Source organism: Agelaius phoeniceus, chromosome 1, assembly GCF_051311805.1.
Source record: "Agelaius phoeniceus isolate bAgePho1 chromosome 1, bAgePho1.hap1, whole genome shotgun sequence".
NCBI classification, from domain to species: domain Eukaryota; kingdom Metazoa; phylum Chordata; class Aves; order Passeriformes; family Icteridae; genus Agelaius; species Agelaius phoeniceus.
The window spans coordinates 92,974,963-92,998,227 of NC_135265.1; the positions used below are offsets into that span (position 1 = coordinate 92,974,963).

A 23,265-nucleotide genomic window follows, 5' to 3' on the forward strand; every position below is an offset into this window, starting at 1 on the left:
GCCTGCTGCATTTTCCATTGGCCAGATGTTCCCCAGTTGACAAGAGCTGCGAGAGGCTGCATGCGCCACTCCCGGAGGGTGTTCTGACCCCTGGGAAGCACTAAAGAGGCCCAGGCCTGCCCAGCATTGAGGAGGCACAAAGGTATTTCAGAGCTCTGATCCTCTCTTCTCCCACTCGGTCCCAGTGCCAAGTTCAGCTGCGGCGCAGGAGCTCAGCTGTGGCGCAAGATTCATTTTGTGCATTAACCCGATGAGCTACGGTACCATCTGAGGCCAACATGCAGCTAATTGCTATGAGAACTAAACTTTGAATTTCCTGACCTATTCAAAGTTTGAATTTCCCATTCACTCCACGCTCCTGTACTAACAGATGGTATACAGGGTGTAGCTCCAAAACTTCCTGCATCAGAGCATATGCAAAGACAACAAGAGGAGATGAATTGCACACCCCTGGAAACCTGCCCTTTATTTGCAGAATGGTGAAATTATAAATAAGCCAATTGACGTGCCCAAGCAGCCCCCATCTTCCATGCAGAGAGTGCTGGCTGAAACTCTTCCGCCCAAGCTATCCTTGCCATGTGGAGCTGGAAAAGCACTGGTTACAGGAGCTGACTCATCAGCTGACTAGCCCACAACCTCAGCCACAAAGGACCAAAAATGCTGGTGGTGGCATGAAGCGTGTGGGTGGGAGCAAGGAATAAGCAATCATCTGGCAGCCTAATGCAGAAGGGAGGGTTGACAACAAGCCATTATTTATTCCCCCCTCCTGCCCTAAGGCTCATCCCTCTGCTTCAGTGATTCTCATCATCTTGACGCTGTGGTAGGGCTCTTTGTAGGGGAGGGAATGAAAGGTACATCCCCTCCCTGTGGCCCATGCAATGAAAGCATCAGCAAGCTATCTGAGCTCACCACACCCAGATCTCTTAGGGCAAAAGGCCCTCATGGAGGAGAATGGAAAAGAGGTTTGCCTGGTCCTGCTTTCACCCAATAGGAGACTAGAACAATGTCTTGTTGCAAAAAAAAAGGACATCATTGCTTTCCCACCCAAGCCAGTTACTGGAGAGGAGAGATCGAGATCCAGTTCTGAACCGGCAGACAGCAGATGTAACCAAATGTTTTTAGGAGCTGAGCAAGGAATACAGAAAAAAAGGGAAAATGGGAAAAGACAAGGGGGAAAAACCTATATGGAGAAAACAAGAAAATCTACAGAAGAGGAAGATGCAAAAGAGAAAATTTTACAAAGAAGTTGGGGGGATTATCACTAAAAAGGTTGCTAGAGAAAAAGAGGTGGAAGGGAAGTCACCAAGTTAAACAGCAAAAATAAAAAGAAAAAAGAAAATTGGCAGATTTAATTAAAACTTAACATGAAAGTACACTGATAAAGTCCCCCAAATTGTTCATATGTATCACATTATCTCCATATAAATCTAAGTTAACTTTTGAGTGTTTATTCCCTCCAGCAGCCTTCACCACTGCTAATCTGGCTGTAATATGGTCAGTTGGTCCCCAATTTAACTAGCGGAAAACATTCTCCAGCCAAATTATTGGTGTGGTGATGGTGTGACTTCCCACCTCCCAGGCTTTAACCTTTTCAATGGTATTTTTGTTATGACTCTGAAAAATACATTTAACTTCAGGCAATGTGTTTTTTAAACACTGGGGCAGATTTTGAAAGCCTGGCTTGTATTACTCCACTAATGCCAAGGTTAAGCAAAACATAATAAGGAATTAAGGACATGACCAGTTGTCTTTATGTTTCCTCCCCAACCAAACTTGTTGTTTTCTGAGAAGAGGCTTTTTACCCAAATTTTGCCTACAGTAGGTCTTTCCTGGCAAATTGCCTCAGTGGAAAGGAGATTAAGTTTCTCAATGTCCTCTTTTCTTGGAAACTTTCTGTTACATTTCCCAGTCTCCAATATAGGCAGCTCAGGGCACAGGAATCTACAGCTTCAAAGTCTTCCCCAACATGTTTTTCACATGCTGTTGTATTGGCACTTGGCAAGCGTGATGAAGAGTCACAACACTGTAGTTTGCAGCTTTTCTCTGGCTGGAAAAACTGCACTAGTTGAACATAATCTTCAGAGAGTCAGAAGACAGAATATCTGCTGAGGTACGGTATCTAAAGTAAGCAAGCTCACCCCTGTGTGGAGATTGTGACTTGACTTGACTAGATAAATACAAGATAAATAAATTCCTCTTTTCCAAATGACCTCTTGGAACTTGGTGTCCCTGCACTAAGTGTTGCTGCAAGGGGCACATCTCCTGTCTAGAAACTGAACTCTTCTCCCGGCTCATGCTTACAGGGGTGACAATCTTAGCCACCCTACTGGTTTTAAAGACACTATCAGCTGCTACCATGATACTTTTAAGGTATGATGGCAAAGTAACCTTCAAACTGACATTGTCTCTGCTTTCCTAACCATAAGTTGGCAGCAACAAATGTAGGGTGCATCACTGTCCTGAAATGATATGGCACTAACTTACTGCCAGACTTATTAAAAATTTCTAAAGTGCTTGCTAGCATCAATAAAAATGAAGAATGTATGTTGCAATGTGCAATATCTTCAGACTCTCTGACGTGTTACTGAGTATGTTTGGCTCAGAAGAAAGAGCTCTTCCCTTAGAGGGGACGTACATTAAACTCTACATTGCTAGGGTTTAATACAGTTCTGGTGGTCCTGAAGAAGTGCTGAAAACAATCAAAACCTCTATAACCCATTGTAATTTGAGAACATTCTGCACCTGGCATGACTGCACCTCTAAAAATTATTCATTTCAAACATTGCTAATTTCCTCTTGCAAATATTACTTGCTGTGAGATGTACAGCCTTTTCCTGTATGCCACAGTGTAGATGCAGTGTAGAAAAAGCATGGAAGGAAGAAATACAATTTCATTTTTCTCCATATACTGTTATGGTCCTTATAATAACATATTAGAATATTCTCCACATAAATCCTTACATTCACCAGCTCAAGATACATTATTTAGGGTGAATTATTTATCCTCTCAAGAAATGCTTTCATAAAGTATTATTTATTGTGCCATTTTCCCATGCAAGGTTTGTAGGGGTCGTTTGATGGCACAACACTGGTTAAATAAATTATTTGGAACAAAATATAGAGGGCTTGTGACAGGTTTTCACTGGCACTGATATCAACATAATACCAACATACAGAAGATAGCATTTTCTGCACAGATATTGAAATAGTCAGGGGAATAGATAAGACTACTATAAGGTGACATGTTTTGCCTGTATACAATTAGTAAAGTGGTTATGAAGTTGTCAATGGACCAGAAAAAAACCCAAAACCTTAAAATGTGTTGTGTTTTGATTTAGATCTGATCTTTGCTTGTTTTCAGTCCTCTTAACTTCTTTCAGCTGTTTCCAATATGTAAATGGCCAATTTAAATTGCAGGTTCAGAGTAAATGGGAATAGTGGACATTTTCTTATTATAACAAATATTTACTTCCTATGTACCTTCAACTTCATATATTCCAAGCAGATATAAAGAGGAAATGCATTGAGGGGATTTCAAGAGACTTTTAGGGGCATGGTAAGTTCATAAGATACATACTTTGGCAAGACTGTTGTATAGCATCACACTTTCAAAAAAGTAATGATGAGCTTCTTTAAAAGAAGTTCTAAAGTCTGCTTGTAACTTCTCTTACTGAGCATCTAAGTTTGCTGATATGCATTCTGCTTCTTCTCAATGTCAAGATTTTAGAAAATTTGTCAGTTATATTATCTACAGTATTGCACCAAAAAGTGTAATGAAATTAAAACTGGACTTTTAAAGGGAAATCTGCTGTGCCTCACCTAAAAAAACTTGCATTTTATTTTTTGGTGGGGAACTGTCAGAGCACTGACTAATATGTTACAGTTGCATTAGATAGAGAAGAGAAGCATCTGTCACATGGGATTTTCTATGTAATGAAATAAAAAAGACACTAAACCAAACACAATTAAATTAAGACAAGTCCTTCAGAGTGATCCATTGAGCCAAACTGTAGGACTATCACATAGCCAAGTGAGGCAGGCTTTGCAGTAACCAGCCCCCTACTCATATTTTATATGGCTCAGGGGGGACCTTATCTCTCTAGAACCACCTGAAAGGAGAGTGTAGCCAGGTGTGGGTCAGCCTCTCCTCACAGGCAATCAGCAACACAATGAGAGGACAGTCTTAAGCTGCACTTAGGGAGGTTCAGGTTGGACATTAGGAAGAACTTCTTCACTAAAGGATCGTTAAGTATTGGAATGGGCTGCCCAGGGAGGTGGTGGAGTCACAGCCCCTGGAGGTGTTCAAGAAAAGACTGGATGTGACACTTAGTGCCATGGTCTAGTTGACAAGGTGGTCATCAGTCAAAGGCTGGCCCTGATTATAATAAAGCCTCAATCTTGGCCTTACTATCGAGCGATGCAAGGATGGTCCGGGAGCCCAGTCCCTCTGGGAGACAGAGTGCCCGAATGCCCAGTTAGCTCGTGGCCATCGCCGCGGGCTACCCTTTAGCAAGCTTGGTGATTGTCAGCTCTTTTGTGATTATCAGCTCTCTTAGCATCTCAGCTCTTTGCTTGCTTGCTAGGGTGCCCTTGTCTGAGGCTGAAGCAGATGCGAGAGAGGAGAAGGAGAAGTTCTGGGGGTTCCACAGTGATGGTTTATTGGGGAGACTGTGAAGGGTCCAGCGACAGCTCTTCTTTTGTTGAATGGGCTAAACCTGCCCCTTTTTATAGGGTATAGGGGGATCCAAACTTGTCCAATAGTAAGGGTTAGCGAGAATGGCCTATGAGGTTACAAAGATAAGGCTAAGGGGCGGGGGGTCAGAGACAGGAGCTTATTTTGCTGTCTCACCATGACTCAGCAGTTCCTACTGTTAAGTCTCACTCCTCCATGGAGCTTTCCCAAGTTCTATGGAGTCTGCTACACCTGATGACCTTGGAGGTGTTTTCCAAACTAAATGATTCTGTGATTTTGTGATCCTCATTGTATCAGAGTTCTCTGCAGAGCTTTACTATGTGCTGTAGCCCTAAAGTCAGCATTAGGAAAGTGAGAAGGGAAGCGAGGAGGACAATCTCCCACACTATTCACTAGCTGAAAACTATTTGTCTTCTTTGTCTTCAAAGTCCTATGCAATTACAATATGCCAAACTAAATTCCTTGTTCTGTTGGATAAGAGGTATTGTCTTTCCTTTATAACATATCTGTGTTTAAAATGAGAAACAAAATAGATCATTTTCTTGACAGTAAAGATACACGCTTCCTCTCAGAGATGGTAATCACTCATGAAGCTGAGAACAAGTGTAAACCAAGCCAAAGTTCATGCCTGAGGGAATGCTTTCCTTCCCATCCATTGCATAAGTGATAAGGACAAAACTATTGCTAGTGTCTTCTACAATCACTGAAATTGCTAGCAAGTTCTGAAGTCAAATGCCATTTTTCTTGTGATGAAAACCAGTCTTGTTTCCATATCCAAGGAAAACATGGGTTACAGTGGAACTAAACTCCAAGTTTTTCCTCAGTCTCCAAGCAAGATCTAAACAGAATTTAACTCAAGAGAATTAGATCAATGAAATCCATTACTTGTAGCTCAGGATAATGGAATTTGAGCCATGCAGGGCTGTGAGAGTACTTCAACAGCTGGTACCAGGCTGGGCCAAGAAGGGCCTTAGCTGCAGAGCAGGGATTAAGCAAGCACAGCGCACAAGCAAGATGAACATCACTGAATGCAAAATACAGTGCGTATATCAGTCTCCTGGATTAGATGTACCCAGATTTTTCCTTGCCACTTGTATTTAAGACATTTATTTACACATCCTTGCCACATTCATTTACATCTATGCAATATGAGATGCATAGTGTGAGTTAAGCAAATGCACTGAGCATAAAAGCCTACCAAATCAAAATGGTTAAAAATGACTGAGCAAGTTGGAGAAAGGTGAAGACCCACACTCAATGGCTCACAGTATTTTGGGGACTTCCCCTAGCACTGGAGCAATGTAGAAGCTGTGGTTTGTGGGAACACCTATAAAATCAGGCATCATGTATGTGGCTGACCATGTGTCTGCTTCTGAGTGTACTTCTATTGCTGGTAGAAACAGTGGAACTCTCCCAGAGCCAAATGCCCTCGGGAGAAATCTAACAAAGATTCCCCTCATGTCACTTGTCATTTCCAGCTCCCTGTTTTTTCTAATCAGTCTTGATAATAGCAAGAGAAACATTGAAGCCTACAGGGATGTTCATTTGGATGGCATCCAGCAGTAGAGAAGTTATAGGAGATACAGATCCAGAATTACAAGAGCAAATTCTGCAAGAAGAATCCTAATGATGATGTATTTCCCAAGGACAGCATAAAATCCGTGTAGTCCTGCCTTTCTTGTGCAGGTGACTAAATCAGTCTAACAGCTCTGAGTTTGTAATAGCTCTGGTAACATAAACAACCCACAGCACATGACACAAGCACCAAGAAGCACCAGAAAATATCTGAAACTTATTTATAACTGAAACTAAGATCCTGCATTTGCCACTACACAAAAACATAAGTATTGAATTTAGAGCCAGTCTCAGAACATGACACTGAACGTAGTGTTGCACAGATGGATTCCCTTGATCTTCAAAGGTTATGGGAATTCAAGCAATTTAAATTTGTCTTGTTCTTCCTGAAAATGGGTTCATTCTGAAGTAAATCCTGCTTGTAAATCAACACTCATCCTACAAAACCCGTCTTGTTTGTAGGAAACTAAAGAGAAATCTAGCCAGGAGAAGGAGGTACACCCTCTTACAACAGGACAGTAGGAGCAGACACAGTTCTCCTCCAAGAGTCAGCAAAGGCCTTCCAAGGACAGAAAGATCTCCAGGTTATGCAAGAGGACCTGTAGTACAAAACAGCCTCAGTTATTTGTCACGTGGAATGAGTGATGTTCCCAGAAAACAAAGGGAAGAGAAAATATTGACCCATTAGTATAAGCAATGTGTCCCAATAAAAGGTCTCCCTGGCAATTAAATATATTAAAAAATCTAGTCAAAATAATGTTTGGAAATTGGTAATGTGAAGGAGATTCAATTTGCAGTGGCTTCTCTAGAAAGAAATCCTCCCAGATCTCAGGGATGGATGAATGCAGCTATCCTGCCTAAAGTCTTGGCACTTCTACTAAAATGTCACTGATGTAGTATTTTAGCACTTGATTAGACAATGATTTGCAGATAGTAGGTCTTCCTTCAATGATTTACTAATATACCACTTATGCAGAAGAACAGTTTTCTCAGTTTTTCCAGTTGCTGTATTGCTAAAAAGATGGTAAAATTAGAGAGCAGTAGAGAGTGGAAAATATTTCTTTCATGAACATTTTTGGCCAAAACACTCCAAATATTGGTACAATTTGAATATGGCAGTTCAACACAGCCACAGGAATAACCTTACCTGTTACACACTCTGACAATGAATGTTTCTTTTCAGTACAAGCCATTGAATATTCTGTCCTAAGAAACCTAAACTACCCAAATGCTTACAATCTAATTAAGCTACAACCATGGAGTACAGAAATATATATGCTAGAGACATTTTTTATGTGTTAAAAAAAAAATCATTCAGACATTCCGTTTAAGAGGACAGGACTGGGAATGTTCTAACTCAGTAGAAAATGTCTTTAAAAACCAAACTTCTAATTGTTAAAAAACTAAGATATATTGGGGAGTTCTTGACTCAAGGTATAAGCTTCAACCCTAGCTAATCAGAGGAACACAAATTGAATCCTTGATTTGTGTCTCAAAGTACAGGTTTCATTTTAAAAAAAAGAAGTTTGAGGAAATTGCGAAAGCCTCTAATTATTTACATAATGGAAATCAATATATGTGTCATACCAAGAAAAGATAGGTGGAAATGAAGAGTTGGAATAATGAGGCATCATTTCCTCCTTCTTGTTGTTGTTGTTGGTTTAGGCATCTTATCCTGTTCTTATGAATCTTTCTTATAATATTTATTGCTATTTCAGATTTTTTATTATTTTATTTTTCCTATATCTGTTCTAAATATATCCATCATGAAGGACCTGGAGAGAGTCTAGTGAAAGGACACAAAAATGATGGAGACTAGAGCACTTCTCCTATGAGGAAAGGCTGAGAGAGTGAGAGAGCTGGAACTTTTCAGCCTGGAGAAGGGAAAGCTCAGGGTGGATCTCATCAGAGTGTATAAATACCTAAAGGAAGGGTGGAAAAAACAGCAAGGTTCTTTTCAGAAGTGTTCAGTGACAGGATCAGACTAAACGAGTACAAAGTCAAGCACAGGAGGTTCTCTTTGAACATCAGGAAACACATCTTCACTGTCAGGGTGACCAAGCATTGGCTGAGGTTGCCCAAGGACACTGTGGACTCTCCATGCTTGAAGATATTCAAAAGCCATCTGGACATGGTCCTGGGAAACTGGTTCTCAGAGACCTTGCTTGAGCAGGGGGCTTGGATCAAGTGATCTCCAGAGGTTCCTTGCATCTTCAACCCATCTGTGAATCTGTGATTCACTAAGACTATGATTTTAAATTTAAGGGAAAGCTTCAGGCTACTGAAACTGGCTTACAAATGAAAGATTAATTTTTCCCATGGAAATGGTTCCAATATAGGCCGTAACTGTAATAGTAAGCTCAGCCATATGAACTTAGTTTAAGGATCAGTTGAATCTTCTTGTGGAAAAATTTGCCATGCTTATGTAAAGTAAAATCTAAAAAACATATTTATACCAAAGAAGCAAAATTTGTCATTCCAGGAAAAAAAAATTATTGAGAGTTTGAAAAGAAAACTCTGGGAAAACAGAATTGTTAGGAAGAGATGGTGGGGTAGAAAGAGATGCCTGAGAACCACAGTACATGCACTGTAGAGGAACCTTGGAACCTCAGACCAGGAGCTTTGGTTCGGGTAAGCAGCACTCCAAAAGCACTGCTGAGGAGCATTACATTGCAGATTATGCACTAAAAGCAAGATCACTCCATGCTTCTTTACCCATCTCAGGTTTTAAAACCTTAAATTTCTGAGTCGCTGAAGTGTCATGCATGTCACACCAGAAACAAGTCCGCAGTGGGGGCTGCAGCACTAAATATTTAAATATTACAATAAATAATAGCCTAAAGGGTCTAAGGAATGAACCTGAGCAATCTCAGTCACAGTAATATGCTTCTGACCTAGGAGAGTAACAGCCATGGACAGTGTAGGAGAAGAACAAAGCTGGAACACACTGCAAGTAATTGGGGATACTGAAAATCAGGCCAGCTGGGAGGAATCCTTTGCTGTTTTCTTCTTAAAAGGGATAAATTCAATTTCCATTAAAGATAAATTTTGATGGGAACTGGATCACACCAAACACACAGACGAGTAAAAGGAAATGACCCACTAACATAAATGCTAAATCAGAAGAAAGACAGAAACCACACAGTCAGCGTGTGCTACTCTGTCAGAAAAGGGGAAAAAATAAAAGACCAAAAAAAAAATCTGTATATATATGTATATGTGTATATATATATATATATATATATATGTGTGTGTGTGTGTGTGTGTGTGTGTGTGTGTGTGTGTGTGCGTGTCTCTGTGTGTATGTGTGTGTGTGTGTGTGTATATATGTCTATACAAGGTTTAATTGAAGGGGAAAAATGGGTTAGAAGGAGATGCAGCAGCTTGGTGAAAGTGACTGGGAAATACTGGAATTAGTGGTTCTTGTAGCAGCAGCAGCAATCCAAGCCACAGCATTGGAAGACAGAAGACCGACAGGAAGGAGACTTCAGTACACCTGGGGCACATATCTAAGGGCACCTATCTAAGGGAAACAGAAACTGGATGTTTCCTCAGCAAATCAATATATAGGACATAAGTGTAAACTGCATCAGTAGCAGTGAAGAATGGGAAAGGTAAGAAAAGACGACCTGAACAAAATCCTGAGTTCTTCAGTGACTGGAAGCTCACAGAAAATCTCTTTTGAAAATGAATAAGATAGAGGACAAATGTATAAGAAGGGAAAGAGTAAGGCCAATGTATAGTATCAGATGTAGCAAGGAAGGGAAGGTTATAAAAATCTTGCTGGAAGACCTTTAACCATACAGGTTGGGAAAATAGATTTCTGCTACTCAGCAGAAGGGGAGCTACAGACAGTGAAAGCAAAAAATTCAGTGTTTATTGACTCTTTTTGCTTCCATCTGCTAGGATCACCTTCTTGGCTGTAAAAGCTGAGGTGCCACGAGAAATGGAAACAATATTTTTTTCTACAGAAGGGGGGCTTAAACTGAAGCAGGAGACTTCCAGTTTGGATTTTAGGGATTGCAAAGGAAGGTATTAAATCAGCCATGTTGCAGATTTGCAAAAATATTAGACAATGACCCTCAGGTTAAGGCATAGCTTATTCTTTACTCAGGTTCACTACAGGCTGGTTTCTTAAAATTTTTAATTCTGCATGGAAACAGATGAACACCAAACACATAGACTAAGATTTGTAGACAAATTTCTCAAACTCTGCTGTAATTCAGCTTACAATCCATATATAACTGTAGTCTAAGGCAGGTCAAACAACATGTCTCCATGCTTGACTGTCACTAATTTTGCAAAGATCTAGATTGCAATTTAAATATGAAACTTACAGAAACTTTAACGATATTTATTCATAGAGTTCATCTGTGACTCTCTACAGTCCATATTTAGTCATCCATAAATCGATCCGATTTTTAGCTTTCAAAATCAAATGAAGTCTGGAAGTAAATAAATACAGAGAAGGCACTGAAGTCTGTAATAAACACAGAGATTCAAAATAATACAGGAGGGAGATTATTGTCAGGAAAGCACTGCTTTTCTGCTTGCATGCATGTCTCTGTTTTTGAGTATGTATATGTGTGTATGCAAAAAATGTCCAGATGGGCAAAATAACAAGCTATTGAATTAAATTATGCTTTATATAAATTATGTAGTAAAGGATTTGAAATTAAAATGTTCATCCATATTGAGGTCTCTACATTTCCCATCTAAGACTATACTCAACATTATCTATCATTTATCAAAAATGCTTATGGCTAAAAGGTCTAACATTACTGAATGAGATGTAGAGGGAAAAGTTTGAGTAGAATTTGAGTATTGATACAAGGTTAGTTACACTAAGAAGTGAAAGATGAGGAACGATATAGCCCTAGTTGTAACCGTGTTGGTGTAAATTGTCATAGCTGGTTTCATTACAAGGACTGGGAAACATAAATTATCTCTCTCTCAGAAAGGACCTGAGCTGTTAAAAGGACAAGGGACTATTCTTCTGACATGTATTTACTAAATCATTACCTGTACTGGAAGGGAACAAGTTAAACAACCAACAAAATGGGGCTGGTTTGGAAGTGGAGCAAGACCACCATTTCCCCACCAGTGGAAAAACTGAGAAATGAGAAGTACTAAAGGATGTGTTGTCAAGAGTGGTAAAGGAAGGCAGACTACAATTAACCGAGATGGAACACATCCAAGACAGAGGCCCAGCAAACTCAAGTGGTCACAGACACTGAGTGCTGCTCCATGCTCACAGGAGCCCCACCCAAAGCAAGTCTTTGTCAGGGCCAAGTGACAGTCACAGTTTCCTGCAGCAGTTGATGTCTCTCAGTCATCAGCTAACCCTGGTTCAGACCCAGCTGCCTCATACACGAGATCCGGTGAGGTTGGAAGGTTCTTGCTGCAGGCCGTTTTGAAGAGCTTATCAGGAAAATGCAAAATGACTGAATGCCTGTACCTTGGGGGGAGCAGGGCTATTAATAGAGCCTCTGCCAACTGATAACAGAGATATGGAGAATCTTAAATAAGTAGACAGCAAAAAGAAAACATTTCTAAGAATGAGATAGGGAATTCACCACAATGACTTACACTAAATCCTAGGAATATCTGTCTCAACAACCAAGTCTAAATTTTTTAAATGAACCGGGCCTTTGCTTAAATCAGTCAAGCAAGATGAACTGGTCATATGCTTCAAGGTGCTAACCTCTAATGGTCACTAAAATGGGAATAAATGACTGATGGACGTTCTCCATGCACTAATACCCAATTCTCTGCACAACCATTTTCACACTTGAGGTCCATATGGTGAGGTTACTCCCTCCAGTTGGCTCTTGATCTTCATAACCCCGTTTGTGCTGTGCACTGACTATGGCAGAGTAGCTACTAAAAGGACACCTAGTGGTAAGGAAATGAGTGTGTCCAGGAACCTCTGGCATTGCTGAAGGTGTGCCACTGCAATTGGCATGGGAATTGCTGACCTGTTATGGGTTGAATACACAATGTCACATTTGAACTTAATGTGTCGAGTAGCACTACTCATTTATTTTTTTAAATGGCAAGCAATATTCTTAAAAGCATGTTTTAAAAACCTGAAATTTAAGCTGAACTTCCTCAAAACTCAGAGAATAGTTTTTTTAAACAAATGATGCATAGTACTGTCTGTTGCAGACTACAAAATTGAATGTACTGAATCTCCACTGCATCCACTTTAGGAATATTGGATAGGAACAGAACTCATCACAGATATGTTTTGCTTGATATTCAAGTCAGATTTCATCTTGGACATCATCATTCCTTGGTTCCTCCACTGTGCCACTCTACAATATCCTGAGTAATTCCTTCCCTTCTTGTCTTTTCCTTAGCTGTTTCCTCTATGAAAAGAAACAGCTGGAGAATATAAATTGAGCTAACTTTAGTTTTTTGAGGGTTATTTGTTTGTTGATTTTTTTTTTTTTTGCCCATGCAACTTTATAGTCACTTCTTGCCTGTGTTTATTCCAAACCCTTTAATATGTACTAATGCCCTTGTGACCAGGAGATGCCCACAACAGAAAGCTCTGTTCCAGATGGAGTCATGCTGGTCTCATGCAGAGAGGGATTATAACTTTCCTGTGTAGTGACATGCTGCCTCTGGGCAAACAGACCAAAATCCACACTTAGCTTTCTTGTTTATGTCAGCATACCGTATTACAGGCATGGAACAACTTGTTGACCACGGTCCCTCTTTGGTTATTGTTTTTATGTTGTCTGTTGCAGGTTTGTCTTTTCCATTGAACATCAGTTTCTTTGGATTAATTTTCCCTGAGTGAATTAGTACAGATTTACTAAGGCATTTTTCCAGATACGTTTTTTTATCCAATTTTCTAACATCTCTGTATGCCACTGGTCTGTTCTCTGTCCGCAGAATGTTTATAAGCTCCCAGTTTAGTGTCATCCTTTGATTTAAAAAGCCACAAACAATCCATTTGTGCTCTTCTGTCCTCTTTCATCACAACAAAAATTGAAACACTGGGATGAATACGAATACGCTTGTTTGCTCTTTTAGGTGACTTGCTCCTAAAATTTTTGCTTAAAATAAAAAAGTCAAACAAACAGATTCTGCCTTTTTTGCCCTTTTTTGTCCAGAATTACAAGTAAGTAGATTGTGATGTTCATGAGGGATGCAGCAGATTCTATCCTCACCCAAACATTTGCAACCATTCCTCACTCAGCTCAGTTTCCACAGCTCACCTTTCTTCCACTCCACCCTTCTGAAGTTCTAGCCTGCTCTCTTGTCTTAAAATGGCACGTAGCTTCCTTCCTTTACTATAAACAATGCTTTCTGTAACCTTAATTTTGTGATGTAAACATTTAAAAATAAGAATGAAGGGAACACAAACTATGTGTTCAATTAGGTAATTTGAGGATTAAATTAAATGAAATCTCTCAAAACATGGAACAGGGAACATTTCAGCATAATGCAGCCTGGCTTGACTTGTTTTCCTTTTATCTCATCCCTTTAAGAAAAGGAGACAATGGATCTTAGAAACTGGCAGAAGAGTAGCAAAGACAGCTGAAGAGATATTATTGCTTGTGAATTCAAGAGAAATGAAAGTCAGACTTAGAAGTAGTTTCCATAGCACTCAGGTATGTGTTTAAAGAGTAAGAGAGGCACTCTGTCGACTGCAGGATGCTGGAGGCTGGGCAACACCTGCCACAGCTGACATGGGAGGCTCCTGCTATCAGTGATATCACCCTTTGTAATCTCATGTCAGCCTCATAAAATGCCCTGCAGCCTGGCAAAGTCTCTTCAAGCTAGCATTTCTTTTATACTAAAATGCATTATAAAAGCAAGAGGGCAACCAACAGATATTATTCTTTGATTAAATCCAAAAAAAATATATATATATAAAAGCTCATCATAAGGAGTAGAAATAATAAAGAGTAATAAAGGAAAAATAACATCCATAAAAATACTTCTGTTTGTCTCTGCAGTCCACCTATAAGTTTTAGTCAACTATTCTCCTTCATACATGGGTTTTTTTTCCTTTTTTTTGACAACAACTCTAGAGAGGATTTCCATTATTAAATCACTTGGATTTTGCTCTTGTGAACTCCTCAGCAACAGAAGAAACTCAAAATATCTTCAAATTTGGAAGAATTCTTTTTATGCACATCTCAAAACGCACATTTGGCTTTTCTTTTGTGGTATGCCAGACAACTGTACAAATAAGTGAAGTGTAGCCTAGTACAGCTTTATTAAGCACTTTAAACTCTGAATCTCTCTTGTCCTGAAAGACAGTGACCATTTTGGCTTTTCAAGTGAACCCATTTCCTCCTGGCATACAGCAAACATAGGTAATACAGCAGTTGCTTCACTTTCACATCGTACTTAAACAGGAGTTTTGAACTTTCATAATAACAGCACCAAATAGAGAATTCAAACTGTAACAGGTATTACATTTGCCCCAAACTTCTTTCCCAGTTTAGTGATTTTCCAGTTGTGTTTTCCCATTTTCATCATCCTGCTGATGAAAGATGGGCATTATTCCACTATTTGGTGAAAAACACACAAACTACATAAGAGGAAATGAATGAAATTTCCAATGCAACATCCCATGCACAAAATAAGTTCAATAATACATTTTTCCCCCTTGTTGTATCAATACAATATAATTTGTTACTTTTATTCAGGATCAGTACCAAGCAGCAATAAATCAGAGGGATACTTTTAACGGGATGCTGAGATCTAGGGAAACCTACCTTGAAAGAAACTTTTGACTCGGAGATAGCTGACGCTGAGGCGCAGGACAGAAAGTTTGTCCAGCTTCGATACGATGTCAGGGGGAAAAGGAAGGAGGCTGGCCAGGTGGTCCAGCTCTGCATTCAGACGGTCTCTGTGTCTCTTCGAAGGATTTGATTTTTCATTCCCAACTGCAGGCCTTCTGTGGTGGAGAACACATTTTCAATTACCTGTTTTACTTCCAGAGGCTGAGATGCTCAATGCAATTAATTGATAACGTCAATACTTTGCTTAGTTTCTATGAAAATCTTTAAAGTGTCTGTCCTCTGACAAAAAGAGATTTACCATTCTGCATCTGCCATGGTACAAAGACACAGGCTTTGTCTTCTCTTTTTGTATCAGGCAAAAAGTGAAGAACTGTATCTTTTACTCAGGACCTCTCACCTTAGGGAAATGGGTACTATGTTCATGTTCTAGTCAATACCAGGAAAAACAATTTCTTGTCTTTGTTGTACAAATGAAGGGCAGAACAGCAGGGGAAAATTACTGTGACTAATGCATGAACCCATTCAATACCCACTGTATTCATTCAAAGCATCTTAGTTCCCTCCATTTAATGACTCAAAGTTAACCTGTGTGTCAGGAGATCATTTAAAAAAGAGTCTGTCTTTAGACATGAGTAAAAAGTATGGAAGGCAAAGTGAAGAGAGATTCTTTCCTCAAGCTCAAAACTCCTGTACGTTCTTTTACCTTCCTTCCTATATCAGTAATAACAAAGATAAGAATTTGGTTTCTTGAGAAGATTGATATTCCTCACAAAACATAGAGATGAAAGTTACTCGGCTTTCTAGGCCAAGCAAGCCCATCCCCATTTTCTGTTCCCCTTATGCAATGGACAGTCCTAGAGAACCTAGAATAGCTGTTGTGGAAATTCGTTATGATGATATACGTCACTAGTGAAGAACCTCAATTTAGGAATGTCCACTGATATTCCCAGAGAAGGTGTAAGATATTCTTAAGAGGGAGTAAAGGAAAAAGCTGGTGCTTTTGCACACGAAATGGGGACCTTATTTCCAGGATGACAGTGGGGGGTGCTCAGTGCTGAAGCACAGACTTGTCCATTAAGCAAGAAGACCTGAGTGGGAGGCTGAGAAGGTTGTTCCTTTCAGTAGCCAGCTATTGCTGGACCCAGCAGTAGTCAGGAGCATTATCCAGGCATGAGCTATGAGACACTGGAGCCATAAACTACATGGATACTCAAGAATGGCAAGTAAGAAGCCTATAGATAGTTGTGCTAGCAGTTTCTGCTTTCACCTCACTGGATCCAAGGATCATAATCTTAAGTAGCTAGCTGACATTGGACAATGAGAGTAAAAATGAATTATTTGTCACACTTTACTACTGCATTTTCATGCTACACACATTTACCGCATTTTTCAATCATAAGGTGGTTAAGGTGTTACATTTCATCAGTATTAATTTGTCATTGCAGTTGTAATTCTAAAATAATTGTGCTTAGGAATTAACAAAAAACAAGATCCATTTTTTGAAGAGCAGTTTCGTACTTGTGACTGCTGCTAACTGAAAATCTCTTAAAACAAATCAGATCTGAAAAATTCATTGCTACTTTTGAGAACCTCACTTCAAGAGAACAGCATCAGTGGACAGAATGGGCAGAAAAAAACTGAGTTAGAAATAATAATATTTTTTTAAATTTCACTGAAAATACATAATTTCTGCTATTTGGTTCAAAATTGCCAATACTTATATATTGGTTCTTCAATAAAACAACAAGTTGCTTCCAAACACATGGAGAAGATTTTGCTGATTGGGATAAATGAACTACTTTCCTAAATAAGGGAGAGGAAATATGAGAACAAATAGTGCAATCAACAAAGAAGGAATAGTGTTTCTTACTTTTTCTGAGTTAAATTTTTTTTGCAGTAAACCTTGAGACTCAGCCATCCTATGACACCAAAAGGATGTCTGATTTATGGAGGGCAGTAATTTTGTGGGAACATAGCCTACAGCTGAGCAGAAGCTAAAGAACATAAGCTTTGCTAATCGGTCTTTACATCTGACAAACCAGCTGAAGCAAGGAAGCAATGTAGGACAGAAGAAATTAATTCCAATAAGGAAAATTAAGTTGATGAGTTCAAGAGGTAAAAATTGCCAAGAGTAAAATGAAATAGAAATAGAAGTTGTTCAAGCCTATTTACCACATAAAATAGTGACTGCTCTATGCCAGAGAAGAACGGTTTGAAGCAATTAGGTGGTCTGGCTTTGTACTGAGCGCAAGGAGGAGTTTTCAGAAGATGGTAGGGAATGGTGTAAAAAGATTACGGGAGAAAGTTCAGGACAGAGTCTTCCTGAAAACTCAAGGAAATGATTCAGTAAGAGAGTGAATCCAAACAAACAGGAGTTGGATGTAAATGGTAGTAAGGTGCCAAGTGGATGTGATTTTAAACAATGTGAGTTTCATGGAAAGGCTCAGTTAGCTAGCCATAAACAGAAAGGCACAGGCAGGGAAAATGAAAATTGAGGCAAATGAAAATTCTAGCCCTTATTTTGAGCTGAAAGGAGATGGTGCTTGTTACACTCTGGATTGTCAAACTGTAAACAGAGACATAGGAGACACTTGATGATCCCCCATTTACTCTGCTTTCCATACAACACTGCTGTGGTAAAGGAGAACATGTAATTCAAGGAATATATCTGGCTTTTCTTTCTTCACTTTGTTGAACTGCCCAGTAGTAACAAGCACTTGTACCTGTGCAGCTGGTGGGGAGAACATTCTGTGTTCCAGTGGTACACAAGGCGTTGAGCCATTTGGCGTTAGTGATTCAGTGTGCCCATGACACACAGACCGCCGCTAGTGTAAACCAGTTTGGTGAGCTGGCCAAGGAATTTCCTGCAACTACAGCTCTGTCTGCTGTTCCCTACCCTCTGCAGAGCCCTACCCTGTTAATGAAAACTTTGCCCTGAATAGGTTTTATAAGTATGCTGCAGTGTTAAACCAGCAGAAGGCCTGAGCTGAGAAAGGTCTAATAATTTACCGTGACAGCAAGCTTTCAGGAAGAAGGAGAAGGGAAGAGAGACCATGAGATGTGACAGATAGGCTGAGAACAAAGTGACAACAGAGGATTATCATGAGTGTACTGACCAGCACCCTCAGTCACTGAGCTGTGCTTGGACATTGTATTGGAATTTTGGCAGAGCTGAGCTCCAGGGGCAGCCATGTGTGTGGATGTTCACCATCTCCTATGGACCAAAAGGACACAATGAGAGAAAGCTGCTTGAAGAAAAGGCAGCCCTTTGCCACTTTCTATGTCTCTTCCACATCTTGACAGCAAGGAAAGGTGAAAGCAGAACTAATGGTCAAGAAGACATAAGAAGACCGGCAGAGCAGATGAGAGGTGGGATAGCGTGGTACCAAGTAAGAGGAAGGGCTATGCCACAAAGGGCCTTAAAATTAGAACTAGGAAGCAGGAGAGAGCTGCACCTCCCAAGGTCTCTGTTTACCCTGGCACTGGCACAGTTCTGTCTGAAGTGGTCATTCTGGAACAGTTATAGATACACTCAGAGCTAGGACAGGTATAGTTCCCTTTAAAGTGCTGTAAAACATTACAAGAAATGTTTTGTAGAGGGAGAGGGTTTTACAAGATGCCAGGGTTTCAGATGAAGTAGTGGCTGAAGTTCTCAAATGGTAACTGTCCTGAAGCATTGCCTTAGCACTTTTAAGTATTAATTTCAGCACAGTGATTTTAGCTTGAGGTTAAAGACAAGATCTCTTTAATTTCCAGATGCTTGAATTACCAGTAAAATGTTAGATTTCCACAGGAAATAAACACTTGGTAGAAAATGTTTCCTTTAGTCAAAATGCCGGCTGCCTGGCTAAAAAGCATATCTGATGGAAAATTTTCAATCTGTCTGAGCTCCAGGTGCTTGACCTGTGTCCATAAACACCAGAATTCTTTAATCTAGAAAACATTTAATGGGACTTGCTTGGAAGTTTTGGAGAACAAAAGGAAAATAGCTACATTTTTTAAATTTTTTTGCATGTATAAAAGGAGAACCTGAACCTTATATGTTATCTGAAGAGTGGCAACCTAATGAAGTTGCTAGTTCTGTGTAGAAAGCAAGACTGAAACATATTAGCTCCTCCCAGTAAAATTTTCCACATATTCTTCCCCAGTCTTGTGGGTCTCTGTAGTCTCCCATGGAGCTTTTTTATACATTTTCATCACTGTTCTGTAAAACCACCTCAGAATAAAATTCCTGTGCCTGAAAAACATTCGTGAACATAATGAACAATATCATTCTGGGATATCCTGGATTAAAAGCCAGCTGCAGGATCACCACCTGGTTGATAGCCTGACCATGAAAAGATTATGTAGAGTCAGAGAGTTAGTTTCTTGGGATGCACTGAGTATGGGGAGATATAAATGTTCCAGTTGTTCTGCAGAGGAGAAAGCTGCACCCCTGTCCTTTAAATCCTGATCTTCAAAAGCACAAATCCATGAATCCCTATTGGAATCCAAGTATCCTGCTCACACTGAGGCACCTGAGCTCACTTATCTTTTTGTTAAAAAAAGGTACATTCTAGAGACTATTTGCATTAAAAAGAGAGGACTGGCCAAAGAACACCCATCAACTTTACTTTCTATGAAAGATCAGGTTTTATAGCTGAGCAAATACTCCTCCCAGAACAGGTGCCAGTATCTACCTTGATTCATTGGCAGAATGGTAGGGGGGAAAGTACAACAAAGCTGTGGAGGAGAAAGAGCTGTGCTGTCAAACAAGAGAAAAAAGCTGTAACAAAGATTGTACAACATGGATTAAAATAATGGTTAAATATGCTGCTTAATAGGCTTTGTCTACCCTTCTAAATTCAAGATAAACTATTCAAGGCAGCATGACAGCAATCTCGGAGTCCTGAAATGTCAGTAAGACCAGCAGGAGTGAAAGACACAGACTAGAAAAGGAGCTCTGTCAGCCAGTTGGTCTGGGGCATTCAGAACCTCTTTAGAGGAAAGTCCCTGAGTGAGGGAATAAGCACAGGAAAGGCTTACCAGAGACCAAGCCCACAAACAGATAAGGTTTGAGGAAGAGACCAGTGTTGCTAGGAACTGAGAAATCATCCTCGGCAAGTGGTAAGTAACTAACCACAAAAAATGGACTGCTGTCTCCAGTGTGGGACTTCAGTATTCTAACAATCCCAACAGTTCCCCTTGTTTTAACCCATGTTTCTTAATCAAATTTTTCACATCCTGGCTTGAAAAGTTTAGGCTCAGGTACCTGCACTGCAACATCATAGAAAAGCTATTTTCAAGGCACTATTACCTGCAATGGTTCCCAAGATGAAAACTTGGTTGTCTAAAGTAAGTGAGAATTTTCTTCTGAGAGTATTAAAGCCAGAACTTCCAAAAAGGCTGATGAGGTCATTTCCGTGATTTGTTAGCAGGTAGTTTTCTTAGCCATTCATTTATCTAGAAGTCATCTTTGAGAGGAGTTCTAAATAGCATGTAAACTTCAAACATAAGCTTAATGTTTCTCAAAGCAGCTGCAAGTCTCCTTCCTTCTTCACAAAAGTAATGATCCATAAACAGTTCTGCATAGAGGTAATTTAATGTACTGGAAATGTTCCGTCCCTCTTGCAATTGTTTTAAAATCAAATATCCACATCCATACTGAAACAGCAGTGCAGATATCTTACACACATTTTGAATTCAACACTCAGGATTTTTGCAGGAAGAATAATTTACTTATGCCATTATCTTTGTCTATTGAAATGTGATACATTTTAAACTAAAAGAAACAATTTTTTAAGTGGGAACAAGTGGTTCATGAGCAAATACTGCCCAAAATCCAAACAATATCAACAGATGTCATTAAAACATTCAGAGAAACTCCCCTTTGACTTTAGACCAATATGTACAATTTTAAGCCAAGTGGGTTATTTTTAGAAGTTCTGAACAACTGAAAATAGGGAAATCTATTTTAGTTACCTTCTCATCCTTAAATTGTGTGTGAAGGCCACCAGTGCCAGTTCATCATTTTAACACAGTAAAAATGTATGTTTCATAATCATATAATCAAGTGTAACACAGAAAATATGGGATGATTACATTAAAAAGCTTTATTTCATAGATTGGCTTATGGCATCTGGAACTCATTTACATTTGAGTGATAGCAACCTCTTTTTCCCCCCTTCCCTTTCAAGCATCTTGTAGTAACAAATTTCCATTGCATTTCTTCTTCTCCTGCTTTGCCTTTACACATACAATTCCTCTCTCCCATTTTTCTCCTAATGAAAGTGATCCCATAGTAAATAGAAGTCTGAAAATTATGTGTTCGATATGCAAAAAGTGACTCACCAGTCTGCTCTTTCAGTTGGCTGAACTGACCCACTTTCCCGGCTCGCTCGTGTTGGACTTAGCAATGCCCCAAGCAAGGCTAAGCCCAGGAAAGGGGAAGGGGGGAGTGCAGTGCGAGTGCTCTCGTTCCACTCAGCGCATGGCTTCCCAAAAAGCTCCTTGGACAGGAGGCAGGGAGCACAGAATCACCAAGGTGGCAGCCACCCCTCCAAGCTGACATTTAGTCCACTGGTGTGTTCTGCCGACAAAAGGGCACTGTCCCTCTCCACTCTCCATGGCAGCACCGTGGTGCCAACCACAACCACCAGTGGCCTCCTCCTGGGATACCTAGTGCTGGTAAGGATGGTTTGAGCCAGGCTTGGCATCCTTTCTGGAGACATCTAACCCATGAAGAGCCAGCCTCCCAGCCAAGGGTTTCTCATTGCAGAGAATATTAGGTCTCTCCTGTGTCAGTGGACCATAGGAGGAAAGGAACCCTTCTTCTACCTCATTTCTAGCCCCTACATTTGGAGGGAGATGACTCCTGATGAATATGATACTTAACTGTTTTTGAATGGGTTTCCTCCTTTTCCTCCCAGCGTACAGGCATTCCCCCGGAGGAATCATGGCTTGGACACTGAAAAACAAAAGGAATAGGTTTCTCAGTTTGGAGGTTTCTGTGTTTCAGACTGCTCTACAAAATGACAGCACTGGGAAAGTTCCACCGAGGAAAATGTTCGTTCCTTGAGTGTGACATTCAGCAACACTAAAAAGCATGGTGGCATTAGTGAAGATAGAAGCTTACAGCTTATTCAATTTCCTACCCTAATATTATTAGAATATTGATGTTTATGTTCAATTTTCATTTTTTCCAATTAAGTATACTATGCATGATATAAAATGGTTATAAAATACATCCTGTTTACTGGATATCCAGATTTTTTTCCCTTCCCGGCTCATTTCTAAATTCAGCTAAACAAATAAGAATGAATAATACCACCCGTCATCTGCAGGGAGGATTTCACAGCTTTTAAAATACACAGGAATATTATCTCCATTACTGACATTGTGACTAGTAGGTTGCAATTATTCAAATCAGCATTTCTCCAGATCCTCACATCCTCATTTTTAAAGGCTGGAAATATAGCTGTCGGCAGCTCAAGATGTGACACACAGTTTTGTGGTTAGCACTGGGACCCAGTGTAGTGCTGACTGAGGTGACAATTTTCACACAAAACTTGGTCTTATTGATTTATTTGAGTATGTTAGCCCTAGAGACATTGCAGGGTGGGAAAAAGTCTTTGCATTCAGTCTGTTTAAATCTTTTGGAGATTAGCTGAATATCAAAGTCTCTTGATTTTCTGTCTGAAAGAATATTTTAGTCATGCTGAGTGCTGTTCAACAGTGGGTGCATGCTGCCAGAGAGGTTAGTGTATCTCAAGAGAAATTGCTGTTTTGTGTAAGATACAAAATTAAACGGAACTTCTATGTCACTGAATCAAATCCCATGCTGATGAACATGTGTGTCATGTAAAGCAAACCATAAAATTGCTGAGCTTAATTACAAAAATCTTTAGAATTGCTTTCTTTTTCATGGAAAGACAGCTTTCTGATAACTAGAAACCTTTTGCCTTCCAGCTTAAATTTGTTCATGGTCATTTTGTTCTTCATGCCCATTTGTTCTTCTGCCAACATTGTCTTTTAGTTTAAATAGCTCTTCCTCCTCCATTGTGTTTACTCATTGGCATATTTTTAAATATCAGTCATATCTTCAGTCAGCCTTCATTTTTCTATTCTGGGACAACGCAAACTCTTTTATTTCCCTCTCATGTTACAAACTGGTTTTTTCTTCCTATCATTTTAGGAGAACAGAATTGAGCCCAGCTTATTAAGCAAAATCTAAAATGTATTTCATACATG

At 39.8% G+C, this 23,265-nt stretch overlaps 1 protein-coding gene across 1 annotated transcript in view; it reads right to left on the reverse strand.

Annotated features, from left to right (window-relative positions):
* The window catches only part of AHRR (aryl hydrocarbon receptor repressor), an 83,300-nt gene that overhangs the window by 42,066 nt on the left and 17,969 nt on the right, over positions 1-23,265 (reverse strand). Inside the window, exons 2-3 of the mRNA XM_054645865.2 lie at positions 21,911-21,982; positions 15,010-15,191 (exon numbers count right to left, since the gene is read on the reverse strand). Of these exons, the coding sequence (XP_054501840.1) occupies positions 15,010-15,191; positions 21,911-21,972 (244 nt within the window). The 5' untranslated portion in view covers positions 21,973-21,982. The remainder of the gene's footprint in view (positions 1-15,009; positions 15,192-21,910; positions 21,983-23,265) is intronic.